Source organism: Spodoptera frugiperda, chromosome 17, assembly GCF_023101765.2.
Source record: "Spodoptera frugiperda isolate SF20-4 chromosome 17, AGI-APGP_CSIRO_Sfru_2.0, whole genome shotgun sequence".
NCBI lineage: Eukaryota > Metazoa > Arthropoda > Insecta > Lepidoptera > Noctuidae > Spodoptera > Spodoptera frugiperda.
Window position 1 is genome coordinate 3,242,039 of NC_064228.1, and position 20,947 is coordinate 3,262,985.

At 36.8% G+C, this 20,947-nt stretch overlaps 2 protein-coding genes across 13 annotated transcripts in view; one reads left to right on the plus strand and one right to left on the minus strand.

The window, feature by feature from the left end:
- The window catches only part of LOC118276629 (calpain-B), a 71,292-nt gene extending 64,343 nt beyond the window's left edge, over positions 1-6,949 (plus strand). For 11 of the 12 annotated variants that reach the window (XM_050699774.1, XM_050699771.1, XM_050699772.1 and 8 more), the window contains 4 exons: positions 1,849-1,976; positions 2,703-2,824; positions 3,633-3,706; positions 6,312-6,949. In XM_050699774.1, the coding sequence (XP_050555731.1) occupies positions 1,849-1,976; positions 2,703-2,824; positions 3,633-3,706; positions 6,312-6,394 (407 nt within the window). In that variant the 3' untranslated portion in view covers positions 6,395-6,949. Of the gene's footprint in view, positions 1-1,848; positions 1,977-2,702; positions 2,825-3,632; positions 3,707-4,755; positions 4,834-6,311 lie in introns of all 12 variants that reach the window. The other variant, XM_050699769.1, reaches the window with a different exon arrangement.
- Positions 6,950-7,700: 751 nt separating this feature from the next.
- On the minus strand, positions 7,701-20,889 carry LOC118276979 (uncharacterized). Its single transcript, XM_050699793.1, has 10 exons — positions 20,718-20,889; positions 20,390-20,602; positions 19,530-19,613; positions 18,042-18,152; positions 14,824-15,037; positions 12,741-12,811; positions 11,082-11,198; positions 10,664-10,726; positions 8,670-8,835; positions 7,701-7,946 (listed from the first exon to the last, which is right to left on the minus strand). The coding sequence occupies exons 1-10, from the start codon at positions 20,751-20,753 to the stop codon at positions 7,798-7,800; spliced, it is 1,224 nt and encodes a 407-aa protein (XP_050555750.1). The 5' UTR covers positions 20,754-20,889; the 3' UTR covers positions 7,701-7,797.
- Between the last annotated feature and the right edge of the window lie 58 nt (positions 20,890-20,947).

Sequence of the window (20,947 nt, forward strand, 5' to 3'; positions counted from 1 at the left end):
ACTGTGGTGTTTAAGGGGTCATGTATCACTGTAATATTTTAGGGGTCATGTATCACTATGATGTTTAAGGGATCTTATAGTAATATTTATTGGGATATTTAAGGGGGTCTTGTGTCATTATTTAACAGGGGATAATAATTTATATGTATATTCTAATATTGTGTATGTTTACCTTGGTCGAAGTGACTTCAGAATGGGACTAATTAGATAATTTAATTGATGATATTTGTACTACGCTTCCGAGGTAATTCTCGTGACGATGTAATTCTTGGATAGAATAATAAAATTATAAGAGGTTTAACTGATAAAAGAATTATAAATCGATAAGAATTGTGGATTTCAAATTTTTAATACAAATACTTGCGCATGTCTTTTGAGTACGGGCAAAATATTTAAAATTCGAAATTTATGAAAGGTTTTTAGTTTTTAAGTATTTAGTGAGTTTTATACTAATTGCTAAGATTGTTTCCAGGTCTGCTGAGAAGCTGATGCATGCACCGCTTTACTTACGCGACACGTTTTATAGAAATGGAGGGCACTATTTAAAATGTCTGTTTTTGTCAATGTTTTCATGTAAATACATTATTTCTATATTTTATTTCTTTTGTTCTTTTTAATTTATATTTTTTTCAGGTTACCATGGACACCGATTTATGTTATTTTTGTCTAGTCCATAGATAAATGTTGAATATTGTGTTGTCTGTGACCGATATTTTGCATTGTCTATGCTATAAAGCTTAATGTCACTAACACTGAGAAAAATGTAGGAATTTTCAAAAATTCACGTTTTTGGAAATTTGTGCATTTTTTTAGCTTTTTCGCATGTTTTTTGTTTACGTCGGGAGATAACGAAAATGGGCATTTTAAATATAGTTTATGTAGTATTGTTATTGTTACGACATTGTAGGTAATTGAATCACCTCCATTTCCATAAAATATTTGCTAAGATTTCTGCTCTTTGATGTTATATTGGATTCAGGTTTTTATGGAAAAGGCCTTTTATTTCTCATAAAAATGTAAAAAAAAGTTTATTTGCAAAACAGGATACTTAACTTTCAACCAAACAGATGAGCTCTTAATTAATTTTAATTTTTTTAAAATTAATTGAGGAAAGATCTACTGGTTTCAAGTTGCAACGGAACTCTTAATCATGAGCAGTGTGCGCGTCGTATGTTGAAATTGTCTAAAGTCAAAGTCATAGTATTTATGTCAATTAATCCTAAATTAGGCAGGCATTAGCAATTTTGAAACGTCAAATTGAATTGTCCGTCAATCAGTCTGTCAGTGAAGCTCGTTCCAAAGTGTCTAACCCATGTTTAAGTCTTTGACTGTCGGTAGATAAGTGTTGAAGGCAATGTGTCGGCTAACTATGCATATACGCCGCATAAGACACTAAATAGTGTGCAAACTTCACTAGTACGATTTATGAACATGGTAGATTTCATTATTGAATCTTCTATGTGCTTCACCACATTAGCGTAGAATTATCGCATTTCACCAATCTTGGTATTATATAAAAATAAGTTGGATTTTCTTTACTGACACCATAACTCCAGAACGCACGAACCGATTGCCACTTTACATTCGTTGGAAAGGCCTCGGGCTCCGTGAGGCTTATAGCACAGTACAAAATTCAGGAAAAAAATTCAAGACAAAAACAGCTAAAATCAGGCCAGCAAACGGGTTGGTGGCCAAACGCAGACTTATAAACGTTAAAAAAAATAATTAGTGGCGAAACGGAGTTCGCCGAGTTTGCTAGTTTCCAGTAAAACCTAAATTCAATATAACATACAAACAGGTACTTGATATTTAGTTGTATACCATCTGACCGTCATAATCGCGTTGCAGAGCTGCAGGGCCAAGGGTTCTCCAAGGACGTGTGCCGCAGCATGGTCGCCATGTTAGACAAGGACGGCTCCGGCGGACTCGGCTTCGACGAGTTCAAGACCTTGTGGATTGATCTACGTAATTGGCGGGTATGTGACTGAAATAGTTTGTTTTTTTAGCGCGGGGGGGGGAATCGTCCAATGACTTCTTCAGCTTTCGGCGTGAGGGAGTGTCAGACTCTTATTGACTGAAAACCACCTCGTTCCTACTCCTGCTTTTTGAGCCGGAGCCCCCGTAAACCCGCTAGCAACTAGCGGGTAGCTGCGGCTCCGAAACCGAAATAGTATCTAGTTCCCAGGTTTAGTTCAGTCTTGGTTTCATGTCTGCCTGGTGGTTCTAAGTGCGATTGCCAAGGGGTCTTGGGTTCTCGGGTCGGGCAAAGTATTATTGGAGTCTGGGTGATATGTATTTGTCATGACACATGAGGAAATACTAGGCCTCATCTAGCTATTTGAAATATTGACGTGTAAAAGTGTTATTTTATGACCTATTTACAGAAATAAATATCATATATCATTTATTTAGGGGAGGGGACTTATTTTAAATATTTTAAATAAGTTTCATTAAAAAAGAAAATAAAGTAAGATTTCCTACAAGTAAGTTACTGCAGGGTGCCACCGGTACACATTGAGCTATACAGCAACCAACATAATGCTGAACTGGAGGCCCATTGGACATGGTGGAAGACTTTATTTTATCTCTTCTTTATTATTGATCTATTATCTTAACACTAAGGCCGGTTTGATATTTCTACTGTACATGTGTGTGTAGGTATAAATGATTAATTCGTTTGTTTCTGTCTCCGTGTGCCGCAGGCGGTGTTCCGCCTGTACGACACGGAGGGGCGCGGCGCCATCCCGCCGCAGCACCTGCGCGACGCGCTGCACTCCGCCGGGTACACCGTCAACGCGCACGTACTCAACGTACTCGCGCACAGGTAACTACTGCAAATAGTACTGGGAGTAACCAGTGCTATTTGGTTCATATAACTATTGGCCGTTGTTGATAATCTCTTCACCACAGATTACTTAGTGTGATGAAGCACCTAAATAAACCCCTTAATTGTGCTTTTAGGTATCACTTAAAACTTAGGAGAGATAGTGAAAACTGGCGTTAGACTTTCATTGATGAAAGATCTTGTAACATGAGCCATATTAAATTAATTATATGTTAAACTGTTTGGTGGGGGAGCTCGACTAGTATTGAGCCACGCTAGTAACCCATATACGGGGTGAGATACGTTCAATATTTGAGGACGTGATAGTATGCGAACATATAATAATATCATGAAATAAAATAACATAAAAATGAAATATTAAATAACTTCTTAGTAAACTTCGTACACAGTACACCGAGAGTCCAGTATTTATTTATTTAACTGCGGAATACTTGGACACCGCGCGGACGCACGGGTCGCGCAGCGCGCTATCAACACAGAATACATAGGTACCTACCTACATCGAGACCTATCCAAATTTCACAAATCTTTAGTGACATTTCGATAAAAAATAACACACCTATTTTTTTTTATATCAAGTTAACGTGAATCGAGTACCGAGTACTATCCATAAGTGTTGAAGGTATCTCATCAGTAACCCCGTATATGAGTAGCATGCGCGACTCGCCACGCATACTTTTCATGTTTCTAGACCCTGTTAAAGCCCGAAACTAGTGGAGTTACCTCGTAAATTAGTGCTCTCACTTTCCTAATATATTTATTAAATCAACATACTTTTGTTCCATAGATACAGCTCACCAGACGGATACATTCAGTTCGATGATTTCATTATGTGCTCCGTGCGATTGAAGACTATGATCGGTAAGTTTCAAATAATACATTTATAATTATAATTATCATTCTGTTATTAAATTGTAGAAATATCATAGTAAACATCTTAGAAATTGTTTAAAAATTCGTAGTCAATTTATAACTAAAATAGACTTTGGTCATTCAAGAATGTGATATGTACAAGTATATTTTGGCAATCAGTCAATCCTTTATGTAAAGTGTTGGGTTCGATTCCCGAGTTATTCTAAGATAGATATTAGTTTCAATTGAGTGATGTGTGTTGCTTTCATAAAACTGAAAATAATCTTTGTGTGATAATATTTTAAAAATAAATATGCAAAAGAAAAATATAGGTAAACTAATACATATTTCCTTTATTATAATAACAGTTGAATTTAGCCTTTATGTCATACTAAATAAAGCTTATGTCAAGTGATTGTCAGTGTGAGTTAACGTAGTTTGATTTGTGAGTTTCTTATAATATGATAGTGTGAAATTGATTGTCTATTAGATATATCTCAGATGAGGTAGGTCTAAAATTCTACAGCGGGTTAGATTCCCGCTCGAAGCAACTTTGTGTGTTCTACATATTGTTGTTCCTGGTCTGGGTGTCATATGAAATTGTATGTTTGTAAACGCACTCACGACACAGGAGAAAATCCTAATATAGAAACAAGTAATACATACATAAAAATATTGTTTTATGTTAAACGGTTTTAATTGGCTTATTTTGCATGGTAATTAAGATCAAGAGTGTGTACCTAATTTCAAATCGATAGGACGCCAGGAAGGGGGTTAAATGCTAGTTACTATATTTGACCTAAGCAAACATACAGTAGTACCCTTAGTATGAGTTTGCTTTACGTTCGGCGCTCTGATTGGCCGGCTCTAATAAACCAACCAATCAAAGCGCGAGCGCCGTTGGTTTATTCGAGACGCCCAATCAGAACGCCGAACGCGCTCTAAACGTAAAGCGAACTCATACTAAGGACACAGGTCAATATAATTAAAACCGTTTAAAAAAAAACTGTGTGAAACTAAAATTCAAAGTTATTATATGACAATAATAACAACTGCAGCGAACAACGAGCCGCTTGAGAATCTCGAGCGCGAGCTGCAGTGGAACAAGTGAGCGTCGGGGCGGACATCTGCACAACGTAATGATCACTACAGGATATATATATACAGTCACCTGTCTGCCTGTCTCTGTGTCAACCACCATACTGGTTGTGAGGGGAAATATATAGAAATTATTAGTACATATTATATATCGACGGTTAACAGGAATTTATCATTTAATGTCGCTTATACCATATTTCCTTTTAACCGTCGATATGTTGTTTTTATTGAAAAGGTCTTAAAAGTTGTCTATATGTATATAAAATGTGGACGTAAAATATTACAATTTATCTCCCATTTAGAATTCTACGAAAGTTTATATTAACTTCCTAGTAGATTGATAAACTTACAGATCTTGTTATTTTTCGGTGACATATATATGTATAAAAATCAATTGCTGTTCGTTAGTCTCGCTGAAATTCGAAAATGGTTGGACTGAGTTGGCAAATTTTGGTCTTGAATTATTTGTAAAAGTGCAGGGAGAGGTTTAAAAGGTGAGAAAATAATGTTTGGGGCAGTACGAAACTTGCCAGGTCAGCTAGTGTCTTATTTATTTGCCGTTGTTGTACGTCTATTGGAACACATGGGAAGGAATACTAAATAACTAGTGGTCGCCTAGTGGTTGAAATTCAACCATATACGATTTAATTTACAATACCACTTAACATACGTTCAAGGATAATTTTTATTTAACTCAAACTCAAACAAACTCTTTTATAAAACTCTATTCATATGAGACGTCAATATCATCGCAATGTCTATCGATTTTGACGTTTTGTCAAATACGATCAGATACTATGCATGTGTGTGTAATGTTTTATTTATTGATTTAATGTACTTTATAAGCATTATTTTTGAAAAATATTAGCGTCCTGCATTTCTCCTACACATAAACTATAAGTGTACCAAATTTTATGCTCCTACGTCCGCGCAATTTTCGTAAAAAGCGGTCCAAAGTTTTTGCATCACGTATTAATATATAGATAACATGCCATTATTTACATTATTTATCATTTTGTGTACATTTCAAGTTTAAATGAATATTTGGAATTGATATTTAACCAATAGATGTAGCACAGAGTCTGATTGTGTAATATTGTCTTCTATTATATCATATTGCAGACAGTTCTCAGCAACTTTAGACCTTACACACAAAATTGTTTACATACCATTTTTTGTATGAAATATTTCCCACACAACCTTACAATAAATAAATATTGTTTGCGATAGTACCTACTAGGACATTAGTATTTACTCTATTCACAGTTTCTACTTTAAATACCAAGTAAAATAAATTTCAAAACTGATACTATTCGCAAACAGTACAACGTCTCCACTTCTCTCGGACATTTTACAAGTATTGACAGGATTCCATTATTTTACCAGAGAATATAAAATGTATACTTCACACGGAACATACATTGTAAAATGTCCCTCGCCGCACTAAAGCTTACTAACTAGTAACGTTAGCGCCGGTGTCTCACTCAATTGTAATACAAACAATCTTTCTTCACAGATACGTTCAAGGGGAGGTCTTCAGGCGGTGAATACGCCACATTCTCCCTCGAAGAATGGCTAAATCGCACAGTCTACGCATAAAACGTCGAAAAAATGCCTTATTGTCATTAGAAATAAGGTCTACAATCGCAAAAAGTACATTGAAATATTTAAAAAGTAACTCCTCCGTAAAAAAATTGTATCAAGTACCTTTTGCCAGTGTATCTACGTGAGATTTTGTATGTCTAAGTCACAAATCTGTAATATTAAAATTAAGGTCTAATTATGGCGACTTAATTCTCTTATACGGGTATAAAAAATAAATATTTTTATATTCGCCTATAATAATCGAAATAATTTATAATAGATAATAATAAACAGTATTTTTGTTATCCACCGATCGTCCATTCCAATGTGCTAGAGCGTTTTGTCCATGGTTCATCTATGGCAAGGCGTACCGTGTTTAGTTCTGTGCGATTAGCTAGGAAAGCTTTTTACGTGAAATTAATATTAATATATATATGTTGTAATGTAAACATACTACATGTTGCACTCAGTTGCATTCACAATGCATTTTTATATTCGCAAAACATTTATTTATTTATTTTGACATATTTTTTGTTATAAGGATCTGAAATAAAAACATTTATTCGTAAAGGATTTTGTTTTATTTTACTCTGAATGATAACCCAAAGTTTAAATTGTAAACAACTACTTAGTCCGCCAGTTGGATTACATAATATTAAATTGAATAAAACAACATTACTAAGAAAAAAATACTCCTCCTCACTAGATACCTCTCGTATCCGGCACTGGTTCAGGCGATGGTGCTGAGCGAGGGGGACTGGGATGCCGTCTCCTCCTTTTGCGAAGCAGTCATGCTAGCTAAGGACTCCTCCTTAGAGAACGGGGCGCGTTAGGGAACGAACCTCCTCACGCCCCAGCCGTCGAGTGAGACTCCGGGCGTCGGGGATCGCGTGATGATCTCCGGCCACCGTAAGTGCGGGCCTGCGGACGGCGAGCAAGGGTAGCTCGCCGTCCGACCAGAACCAGACCCGTGCATGCGGCGCGTCGCGTTCTGCGCGCGCCTCAAAGAGCCATCAGACCACCACAGATGGGGCCCAGAAGGGCTGATGCCTGATCCGGAGCTGCGGACTACCTAGCGGGTTTACCGGGGCTCCGGCTCGAAAAGCAGGAGTAGGATCGGAGTGATTTTTAGTCAGTAAGAGACACTCTGTCTCGCCTCGTCCAAGCCACGAGAAGATTTTACTCCCTTAAAAAAAGTGCGTTGCCGGCCTTTTCAGGGTTAAGGATTTGGGATCGGGGATGAGGAGAGGATTACCTAATTATCATTATTCTGAGGTTCTGTATCCCTCCGGATAGTATAATATCTGTTTCAAACGCAAGATTGTATGTTTAAATATTATTTATTAACTTACAAAGTATTTCAAATACACATTATTAAATACAAAATCTTCCTAACTTCCACTCTAGGCTTGTAGTAATTACATAGTTTCATCGTCATTCCAGTCGGCGGTCTGAGCTTGTTTCATATCTTCGTCCTGAGCGTCTGCCTCTAGACTGGCGGAGAGTATGGTGCTCGGCAACTTATACATGGGCAGGTCTGACGGCCTTATCACTAACTTGGCACCATCTGTGAAACAAACAACAATTAAATGAGTATAGTCGGAATTGACGGAGTGTGTCGTGTCACGGAGGCTTAAAACAGCAGCTCCTCATGCATGAGAGTACTAAACCTACCAACGGCAAGTCCAAATGTGACTTTTTCCGAGTTATTTGTACTTTCTAAGATTACTTGACACCATACTGACAAAACGGTGTAAGAAAACATTGTTTATACCCGGGGTTTATAATTTATTATTATAAGTTTGAAATCGCCAACCCACATTGAACATCCACTCAAACATTCTCCACGCGAGGGAGGCCTTTGGTTAGCAATGGCCACTAATAAGCTGTTGATAAGTCTGGAGCTGTATTATCCCTAAAACAAACTAGACAAGTGCCCAGGGCGCTAGGTTAGAGAAACAGAACGCGCGTGTCCAGAGTGACGACGGCGCCAATAAATGAGGTGCTTGCCGACAGCGATGCTAGTTTCAATCTACCTTAGCTCCAAGATGAGTAAAATAAAAAAAAATACATAGTAATATACGAATATGGCCTTTTTTGAATTTGACAATTTAATATTAAATATTTGAATTTAATATTAAATAAAAAGCTCAACTAGTTTCCAGTCACAGAGGTACTCGATCATGAGCAGCGTGCGCAGACGCGGCGACGTACATCCTACTTAATTTGTTGTGATTTTTAGTTAATTTAGTATGTATCACTATAATTATTACAAGGATGTAATACTGACTGAGAACAGTGCCGTCCATGGCCATGATGGCGGCGTAGTTGGAGGGCGGCACGTCGAACAGCAGTAGGTTGAACATGCGCTCCGAGCGGATCGTGCGCGCCGTCTGGAACCGGCGCAGGAACGGCGCCATCGTCTCCTTGCCCGGCAGGAATGGCTCGCCGTATATCTGGACAGTCAAACGTCAAAGCATTTATTTCATACATACATATCGTCACGCCTTTAATCCCCGAAGGGGTAGGCAGAGGTGTACATTACGGCCAGGGTTGGCAATGTTTAAAACATTTGTTTTAAACACACGTTTAAAACACTGATTAAAACACTACAAAAGTATGTATCATGTTTAAAACATGATTAAAACTAATTTGTTTTAAACATGTTGAAAACACATAAAAAAAATCTCTATATACTTTTACACTCAAGAAGTTAAAAACCTAATGGTATATTTTTTTTACTAAAGAGTTGGCAACATGGATATTACTAGATGGGATTCCCCTGACTGACAAGCGGTAATGCGGTGAATGAATGTTCATAAAACGCGGGGATTTCCCGGTTCGCTTTTGGTGGACACGTATTTTTTCAACCGACTTCAAAAAAAGGAGGAGGTTTCTCAATTCGACCGTATATATGCTTTTTTTACGTAATTTTGTTCGGCGTTATTAATTAACTATTACAGTGCGTGTATGTGTGCTGTATTATTTGGGAAAAAAATGTGATAACAGGGCGGAAGAAAGACCCGCTTTGGCGGAACTTTATAGAAATTCCAGCTTTTTTATTCATTTTATACATATTTACGTGTTTAAAACAAGATTAAAACATGTTTAAAACAAGTCAATTAAAACAGCAGTGAAGCATTAATAAAAAACATGTTTTTTTTGTTTTTCAATTAAAACATGATGTTTTTTTCTTTATAAAAAAAACATGTTTTTTTTCCAACCCTGATTACGGCACGTAATGCAGCTATACAATGTACACCCACTTTTCACAATTTATGTTGTGAGTCCCATGTAATAGGTGGTGAGCCTATTGCCATATACCGGGCACATTTCCAGACTCCGAGCTACCACTGAGAAATTTTTCGAAAAACCGAAAAAAGCCCAGTAATACTTCGCCCGACCCGGGAATCGAACCCGAGACCCCTTGCCCGGCAGTCGCACTTGCAACCACTAGGCCAAATTAGGCACTTTTGAAACGTCAAATTGAATTGTCCGTCAGTGAAGCGCGCTAGGCGCTCGTTCCAAAATGTTGTTTCGAATGGAGAAGAACGAGCAAGAAACTCCATTGTTACTCTTTTTAAAAAAATATTTTTTTCAATATCTCTGATATTCTTACATTATTTGATAATTTACCTATTGTATATAATTATATGTAGGAACAATGTAGGTAACGACAATAGGTACATCGTCAATGTAACATGATACGTATTAGATCTTATCTTATTTTTGAGTATATTTACATGATCTCCACGGACTCTTGGTCCGTGCCCTTGTCATACGATCTGTTTTTTTTTTTTACAATAAATCTTATCAATATGGTATCTACGTTGCACACTACAATTAACCACAACTATTAAATTATAACTACAAAAATATTTACGTATTACCATATTTGTTTTTTATCCACTAAATTAAGTTTTCACTAAATTGATTAAAGGTAAGCGTCCACAGACCCGCATCGTATGCATCGCACGTAACGGATTTTAGTTTGTCTTGTATAGAAACTCATACAACTGCGTCCACTGATCCGCATCGTACGGACCGCATCATCGGCAATGCCTACATGCGATGCGTACTAATGACGTCATACGGAATGCGTGCGATGCGTACGATGCGGGCCTGTGGACGCTTACCTTTAATCAATACATTTTCATCCACTTGGTAGGTAATTGGAATGACTAAAACATTACTACGTAACTGCAACTAGTTAATTTGAACTTATTGGCGTCAAACTCTCAACAATTCGAAGTAAGAGAAAGGTCGCATTGAACTATTACTCACCCGTAACTTATAGTAGCCAGTCTTCTGTGGAATGAAGTGTTTGCTCACAACTTGCTTCACGATCTATACAAACAAAGAAATATTCACTTAAATAAATAATCAACAAGTCAAGTATAACTTTCGTTGAAACATACTAGTTTGACGAGGAACTCGACTAGTTTCAAGCCATGCTAGAGGCTCATATTCAGCACATTCATAGTAGCAGTGCGACAATCGCCGCGTCGTGTGTCGCGGAATGCTGCTCATGAATATGAGCCTCTAGCATGGCTTGAAACTATGTAGTCGGCTTCCTCGTCAAACAGTTACGTGAGTAAGCCGATAACATAATAATTAATCAAAAACTCCAAACTAAATATAACAATCATTCGCTTTCAATAATACATGAAATATCAACATCCATTAAATGGGTACGACATACCATGCCCAAGAACGGCGTCATCTTCTTGAGTTCCTCCCGAACTCTCTTCCTGACCACTTCATCCTCTGTGTCGGTACCCGTCACCTCAGATTTGAGATTTTTCACGTGTTCAGTTACCTGAAATAATTATAATAATATAATATATCTACTCTTTTTTTGAGGGGGGAAAATCGTCTAATGACTTCTCCCACCTTAGACGAGGCGAGAGCGAGTGTCAGACTCTTACTGACTAAAAACCACCCCGTTCCTAGTCCTGCTTGTTGAGCCGGAGCCCCGGTAAACCCGCTAGGTAGTCCGCAGCTAATATAATATACCCTCTTGCTTTCATTACATATTATAAACCTTCATCTTAAATCACTCGATGTATTAAAAAAACTATAGAAGCTAGTAGGATAATATAATTTTGAAAATCAAAAACGTTTACTTTAAAGATAAATATACAGCGTGTAATAAAATACCCATATACACCAAGAAGCACTGAAGAACTAAATGGGTCACTCGCTAATTACGAAACATTTCTTCTGTAAATCCGATCGCCTAGTACCTGTATCTACCTAATTTTGATGTTCGGTTTCTGGAATTTTATGTATTGGAAAAATTCATAACTTGGTTCCATGAAAACATAGTTTAAAAACCCTTCCCGTATTGTTTGTTATGTTGTCTAGAAACCGTGCACTTGATATTATGTATACCCCCTTTTTGTCACACCGTGTATAGTATATCCCACCCAAAACATAAATGTGAAAGGCTGCCAAGTTCGATAATATTGGAATGCTTCGCCTATAAAAGAAGTGAGATCTAAATAAGTACCAAGTTCCATACACAGACCTCAGTTAAAAATGATATAACAAGTTGGCAAGTTTTCACACACTTTGTTATAAACCTACTAAACGCAATGAGTCAAGTATATAATTTTCTATTAAAACTTGCCAAGTTATATCATTTTTAACTGAGGTCTGTGTATGGAACTTGGTACTTATTTAGATCTCACTTCTTTTATAGGCGAAGCATTCCAATATTATCGAACTTGGCAGCCTTTCACATTTATGTTTTGGGTGGGATTTCATTTATTTTTGTAAGGTTTATTTTCTTTTATTCTTATTTTACTTCACTTTGACTAAATACAAACCTTCGTAACGAATTTTAGGTCGGTACGACCATTGGAAGATATAGATAATTTTTTTGTTTTAGTTCCTTAGGGATATAAATTTACACCTTCATTATTTTTAAAACCGACTCACACTTGGCCATTTTCAGATTTTTTCCTTTACCTTGACCTAAAGACCTACCTCCATGCCAAATTTCAAGTCAATACGACCATTGGAAGTGGTCTAGGTTTTTGATGAGTGAGTGAGTCAGTCAGTCAGTCAGTGAGTGTATAGTAAAATTAGCGATTTTCTGACGTCAATATCTCAAGACCTACAATAGGTACATTAATGAAATTTTGTATTTTAGATAAGTAAGTAGATCTCGACAGATACTAGAAATTTCATATGCGTAGATAAAATAGATTTTGAGTTATAGGTGGGTCGAACTTGGCCCGAAATGGTTCGTGTAATATAACCCACGGCCGGTGTGTCGGTTTTTTTGCTCGAACTTGGCGGACACACTGCCGTGTGTCTAGATATATGTTTAAATAGCAGTAATAATACTAATTACCTTCTTTATAATCCGCTCTGAATACTTGTTGCAGGCTTGCTGCACTTTATCAAACGGCAAGTTGTCAATCACTGGAACAAAATACATTCACTGGTAATGTAAGCGTCCACAGGCCCGCATCGTACGCATTCCGTACGCATGACGTATATACGTATGACGTCATTAGTACGCATCGCATGTAGGCATTGCGGATGATGCGGTCCGTACGATGCGGATCAATAGACGCAGTTGTATGAGTTTCTATACAAGACAAACTAAAATCCGTTGCGTGCGATGCGTACGATGCGGATCAATAGACGCAGTTGTATGAGTTTCTATACAAGACAAACTAAAATCCGTTGCGTGCAGTCCGTACGCCGCGGATCAGTGGACGCAGTTGTGTGATTTTTATACAAGTTAAACTAAAATCCGTTGCGTACGATGCGTACGATGCGGATCGGTGGACGCAGTTGTATGAGTTTCTATACAAGACAAACTAAAATCCGTTGCGTGCGATGCGTACGATGCGGGCCTGTGGACCTTACCTTTATAGTCCGCGCAATCTAAAAACTCAACTCTGTCAGACAGTTGCCATGTAGTGAGAGGTAGTTAAAAACAAATAGTTCGACTTTGCCACATAATGTACATGTATGTACATATTTACATATTTAAAAAATATTGATAAGGTGATGTACTTAATTTTCTTATTTAACCTAGTTAAATGAGTAAGGCGCCGGGAGTAGTTATTTTTGTAATAAATAAGTATTGAAATTTGTCTATTTTCTAAGCATCAATAAGAAACTAACTAACCCACTGCCTAACTGTATCGCTGGTCGAATGGTCGCAAGTGCAACTGTCGGATAACCCTCTCCGGTTCGATTTCCGGATCAGACCTACTGGGCATTTTCGGATTTTCGAAAAAAAATCTCAGTAGTAGCACAGAATCGAATTGGCTACTTGACAGTTTTCGGAAAAAGTTTTGTATTATATTCAGATGTTTCTTTTTTACGTCTTACAATAATTTATTTTCTCGAAATATAATTATTTAATAAAAAAATAACATATTTTCTTCATTCTTTTGATTTGTCGCGCGAAAACAGCGTGTCACGTGACATTCCATAACGTGACGTCACATTTCACAAAACAGTGGTGGAGTTGTGCTGTGACTGTTTACGTACGGCGGTAATGTTTAATAAAATGTGACGTCACTTGACGTACAATCATGGCCGCGCTACGTTTTGGTCTCGTAATGCACAGATTCAAATATCACAAATTTAAATTTCAAAAATAAAATATTATAATTAATATTAATGCAAACCAATAATTATACAGTGATTGTCTACCTTAAAGCTATCATATCAAACTTGTTTCATATTTTATTGTTACAACTGTCAAATAGCCAATTGTACCCAGTATAAGGCAATACGTTTAACACAAATGGAGAAAAGTGGGTGTACATTGTATAGCAGCATTAGGGGCCATCCATAAATTACGTCACGCGAATTTTATGATTTTTGACCCCCTCCCCCGTCCTTGTCACAGTTGGTCACATTTGTAAGACCCCCCTCCCTAGTGTGACGTCACATTTAATAATTTTACATTTTTTTTTTTTGAGTTTTAAGATAATTGTAGTTTCAAATTCGTGTTTTAACAGTTAAGTATATCATAATAATTGAAATGTGACGTCACAAAATTTCAGACCCCTCCCGCCCCTTGTCACATAAACTCACACTTCGTCGACCCCCTACCCACCCCTAACGTGTGACGTAATTAATGGATGGTCCATTACGAGCCGTAATGTGGACCTAGCCCTTCGGGGATAAAAGGCGTGACGTTGCATATGTAGGTTTGTCTGTGTATTATGTCTTTGTGTACCTATACACTACACCACTTATTACTGCATATATTAAGTTCAGGGTCAATGATTTGGGATTAAATGAATAAGATGGTAATACGTGAAACACAGTAGATATATTTCCTACGTGCGCCTACGGTTCGGCGTTACAAGCGACTGTCTGACTGGCTCTATAACTAGCGTACTCAACGCAATCAGTAAAGTCAGCATTTGTGTCCCTACACATGTAAATGAGAAAACAAGACTCACTATAAGAATGTGCGGGCAGCTCGGCGAGTTCCTTCTCGCTGAGCTGCGTGCGGGGCAGGCCGGCGGCGTCCTGCAGCGCGTGCAGCGTGCCCAGCACGAGCTGGAAGTCCCCGAAGTGGGGGTGCGTGCGCCGGTAGCACCGACTCAGCTTGTAACACGAGTCTAGCATCTCCGCATTCCTTTCTCCTATGGTTTGGACCCTCTCAAACACTTTCTGTAAATAAATAAAATATTATTACATTATTTACAACGTATAAATACCAAAAAAAAAAGGAATAAAAACTAAACCTCACAGAAAACCGACGTGAAACAACGCTTGCGTTGTGTTTCGTTGTGTGAGTGAGGTTACCGGAGGCCCAATTCCCCCCTTCCCAATCTTCCCCATCCCCATTCCCGAACAACAACCCTTAAATTCCTAACTCCCAAAAAGCCGGTAACACACTTGTAAGGCCTCTGGTGTTTCAAGTGTCCATGGGCGGCGGCGATTGCTTACCATCAGGTCATACGTCTGCTCGATTACCGGCAAGTCCCATAAAAAAAAAAATTAAAAATAAAATAAAAATTCTCGTAAGGCGTCGAAGTACTCGTAAGTAAAATAAATTTTAATCTATATATCTTTTTTAACTTTGATGGGTCGTCGTTTGGCCGCTATCTACTGGATAGAGTGATTCAAGAGGAAGGTTTATATGCATAATACATGTTTAATATATCACCATTGCACCTATGCGAAGTTGGGGCAGGTTGCTAGTATAATATAACTTTTCTCGATAAATGGACTGTCCAACATAAAAATATATTTTTTAATCGGACCGAATCGAGTAGTTCTTATAATCTCAATCTATAGATTAATAGCAACAATACCTATGCATTGACGATGATCAATGCTCTCTTGACGTCCGCACCAGAGTGTGATTTGTTCGCAGCGAGATGGAATGTATGTCGTGAATGTTTAAGATTTTGTGAGAAGATGGATAGCTGATAAATTCGTTTTAAGTAATTAAAATTACTAGTGGTCGAAATTAGACCATATACGATTTAATAGGGAAGATGCAAAAATAATATTTATGAAAATTTTGTTATTAAAATGCTAAAAAAGAATAAAAGAAGGGCCACAGCAAGGTTTTCATTTTATTTAATGTTGATTTTTATCATAAATTATGAATAAAAAGTTACATGTAAAGAAACGTATTTCAATACACCAATCAGTGTTTAGTGACGTCACTCCTGCTATGACAACTATTGACAACTTTGAGTTGTGAATGTGAACATTTAAAGCGAAAATTATTTTGCATTTATCGGCTAAAAATGGAAGCTGGGTTTATCAAAGCAGATTCTAGGAATCTACCAAAAGTTAGCGTAGACATGGTTGTAACTTTTTTTATGGAAAGTGCGGAGTTTTCGAGTGTAGAAATAATATGGCGATAACGCGATCGGCTATGTTCAAATCAAAAGAGATGGAGAATTATGTATAGTAAAAAGTCGAGTTACATGGAGAGATGGAGAATTATGTATAGTAAAAAGTCGAGTTACCGGAGCATAAAATACGTAAAAAAGGTTAACGTGTTACAGCCATTATAAATGAAACGCAAAGCTTGGTTCAGTCCTGCCAATGCGAAGATTGTGCGGCTTCTGAAGGTAAACATTTCAGGTTATTTTAAATAGTTAAACTGTAGCATGGATAATTTTGACTAAAATCTATTTCCAGGTGGGTGTAAGCATGCTGCTGCACTATTGCTATGGTTACACAGAAGATGTGCAGTCACGATCCTCAGCATTGAGGGAACGACCAGACAGAGACACAGAAGATCTGAGGAGCCTCCGATAACGTCCATCACATGTTATTGGAAAAAGTCAAAATTATCTATATGTGCTTCTGGAAAATCATTTATAAAAGCATTGTATCTGTTATGAATGCTGCAAAGAAATTCTGGATAGATGCTGTATTTCCAAAATTAAAAGATATTTATAATACTTAATTACATGTTTTTTCTGTAACCATTTTGTAGATATTTTAAATAAAACTTTGTTTTTTAAATACTTTTTTTTATTTAATTTTAATTAAAGGTGATTGCAAATTGACAAGCGCACAACAAATGATTATACTATAGTCTAAATGGGGAATTAGGAAATGATCAACACGCATGTGGCTTCAAAAAAGCAAACTCACGCAGTCTTCTGATCACTCTTTCAATATGAATTCGCAGGCTTGCAATTTTCTTTGATCTTAGTGCATCATCTCTTGAACTTTTCTTAGTGTTGCTAACACTAGGTGGTCTTATCAACTGAAATTGCTTGTGCAAATGTGCTTGAAGCCTCTGTCTGCCATGATACAAGCTCCAGGTGGTAAAATGTCTATACATTTTTAGCTTCGAACTACTTTTTTCTCAGTTTGGGATCAGAAAGCCCAGTTAAAAACAATTTATTAGGAAATTTGGTTTAAGTTGATGGACACAATGGCATGAAACATGAGGCTTTTTTTGGTGCTGTTATTGTAATCACCAGATGTTGATGGGATGTCCATTTTTAGTTTTATCAAAATATATCTTGAAAATAGAGGAAATTTTGAAAAAAGCCAGCGACGGTAACAAACAGTTAACAGTGACAGACATTGAAAACAGGTATGACGTCATCGAAACTATAGGTCCGTTTCCGCGCGAAAATTTAAACTGTCAGTTTCAAAACGCATTTTTTGCAATAAATTAGGGTTTTTTTTAATTTTTAATATACTTGTGGTCTATTCTACATGGAATGCTTTACAATGAAAACATAAATAAAAATATTGCATCTTCCCTATTTACAATACCACTTAACAAACTCAAACAAACTCTTTTATAAAACTCTATTCATATAAGACGTGAGCGTGAGACGGTGAGAATATCATCGCAATGTCAGTCGATTTTGACGTTTTGTCAAATACGATCAGATACTATGCATGGTAGTGTGTGTAATGTTTTATTTATTGATTTAATGTACTTTATAAGCATTATTTTTGAAAAACATTAGCGTTCTGCACTTCTCCTATGTAAACTATAAGTGTACCAAATTTTATGCTCCTACGTCCGCGCAATTTTCGTAAAAAGCGGTCCAAAGTTTTTGCATCACGTATTAATATATAGATTATACTATTTTATTTTAACTTTCACTGTATAATGTATTGGGTTAAGCTGTAAAATTATGCATGTTTCTTGTACTTATTAAAATAAATAAATCAACATTACCTTGGTGAGCTCCTCCATGAGTTTATGGTTGGTCTTCTTGCTGATGTTGTACAGGCCGGGGTACTTGCACTGCAGCTCTATCAAGATCTCACTATTCGTCATAGCCACCACCTGGACATAATCACTGTATCTAACATTTGGGGGAGGCTTCAGTCTAGCAGTTTAGTCTTTGTACTGTTAATTTCTTTTAATCTCGGGAGGAATTTGTTGGGATATAACAAATGTTCAAGAGCCATGCTTCGGCACGAATCGGCCGGCTCGACCGGAGTGATACCACGGCCTCACAGAAAATCGATGTGAAACAACAGTGTGAGTAAGGTTACCGGAGGCCCAATTCCCCCCCTTTCCAATCTTCCCAATCCCCGATTCCTGAACAACCACCCTTAAATTGCTAACCCCCAAAAAGCCGGCAACGCACTTGTACCGCCTCTGGTGTTTCAAGTGTTCATGGGCGGCGGCGATTGCTTACCATCAGGTGATACGATTGCTGATTTACGTGTTTCATAAAAAAAATAAAAAATATAAGTTTTTAATGTCACTAACAATTTTATTAGAACTTAAAAAGCGATATTTACCATGTTTATTAATTTCTGTTATTTTCCAATATTTCAGCACTGTTACAAGCACCATGATTATTGCTGAACGGATTAACTATCCCTAACTCATAAAAATATTAACATGGTAAATATCCTATTTCAAGTTCTAATGATAAAAATTTGTTGGCAGTTAATGACGTAATAGATAACATAATATTATACCTCTACCATGAGTTTACTACAATAGTTTTGACGATACTCAATAGCGAAGGTGTAAATTTTTTGTACATATTATAGCAAATTTTAATTCCACCGGTGACCGGTAGAGGCCTTGTAAAATTTACCTTATAAAACATGTATGTCGTCACTGGTGACTATCGACACAAATACTAATACAGTAGAAGCTCCTTATTCGCGGGGTATGCGTTCCGTAAATATGCCGCGAATACAGAAACCGTGAATATGGAATGGTAATTTGTATGGGGTTATAGGGGATACGTTCCTAGATGACGAAATTAAGAAGCAAATAGTAGATAAAAAAAATGTTTAATTGAACTTTCTGATCATACAGATTGCCTGATGATAATATTATTATCATCAGGTTTAGGTCACACTAGGTTTAGGCAGAAGTCACAATCTAGACGTAGCTGTAATAAGGTCTATTTTATTTTTTTATCCTTCTACTGACGCGTTGACAAAGGATAGCGAATGTATTTTTTTAGGTTACGCACCGATATTTCGATTCGATCCGCGAATAAAGAAATTTTAGACCGCGAATATGGGAATTAGGTCGCAATTTTTCAATCCGCGAATAGTGAAACCGCGAATGAAGGAAGCGCGAATAAGGAGCTTCTACTGTACTTCAAACTCATGGTAGAGGTACCGAAGATTATTGCATTTGAAGAAACTATTACTAATAATAGATTGTGATGATATTTGTAGAGGACATTACCTTCTCGGGCTCAGTTTCAGCATCGATCAGAAGTGCTCGCCGCAGCTTGTTAGGTATCTTCCTAGGTTTCACTGCTAGCGGGATCTGTAATCAGTTACATAAACCTGTTGGACACTATGGCCACATATTATATGTGGCAAAAAGAAATGTTACACCAAAACATGAAATGAACAATTTGCACATTACTTTTATCCCCTATTTCCTTCAAAGGTATTTGTGCAGAAGTTGAGGGCATAATGAGCTTTTGCTCTGGCATCCAAAATGTTTAACAAACGACTGAAGTCCTCTCAAACATAATTGTATTAACTGATGTAACTGCATCAGCAAATAAGAAACTACATTTGGAGCTTTGAATTTAAATTCTCATATTTACATGAATAATTAACTACTAGTTTAGCCAGCAAAAATTTTTTTCTCACGTTTTAAACCTTCCCTGGATTTCCACAAATAATTCAAGACCAAAATTAGTCAAATTAGTCCAGCCGTTCTTGAGTTTAAGCGAGACTAACAAACAGCAATTCATTTTTATATATTAACTAGCTGATCCGGTAAACTTCGTACCGCCTCAAACATTTTTTTCTCACCTTTTTAACCTCCCCTGCACTTCCAAAAATAATTTAAGACCAAAATTAGCCAAATCAATTCAGCCGTTTTCGAGTTTTAGCGAGACTAACGAACAGCAATTCATTTTTATATATTAATTAACTATGTAAACAGAGATAAAATGGGGTAGGTGGCTTCCAGTTTCCTGTTTGTTCTCAAGAATAGGAGCAAAACAAGCAAAATCTATAAATAAGAAGTATAACAGTAAAATATTTTACACACTAAAATGTGTTTGTTAAATAATTTTAAGCACTCACATCAGGAACATGATCAGGTATGTATGCAAAAGGCCGGAACTGCTTCGGAAATATATTAGAATTAATCTTCTCCACAACGCGAACAGGGTCCAATTTCTCTGACAATCTTAGGTAGCATACCTTCCTGCCGCCTTTGCCAGTTTCAAAGTTCAATGCTTCAAAATTACCAGCTATCGTTTTAGCCAGAATCTTCACAACATTCATAAGTGACCACTGCAATATAATATACCGGTTTTATTAAGTAAAATGTAATAAAATATAATTTAGAACTTCATTGATTGGTTATTGTACTGTGTAAGCAAAATTAAATGAAGTGTTGTTTTTTTACCTTTTGTGGTATACATCTGACTGCTATTATAGACATTGTTAGGTACAATATTAATCTTATTTATTTATTTTATCCGATATTTACGGTAAACTAGCAAACTCGTAGATATAACCTTTGAAATAAACAAATCTTATGTATGACGTTTGTGAATCGCGAAATAAACGAATGAAATGAACTGATTAATCGAGTGAGTGAGTGAGCAAGACCAATGACCACAGATGATATGAGAT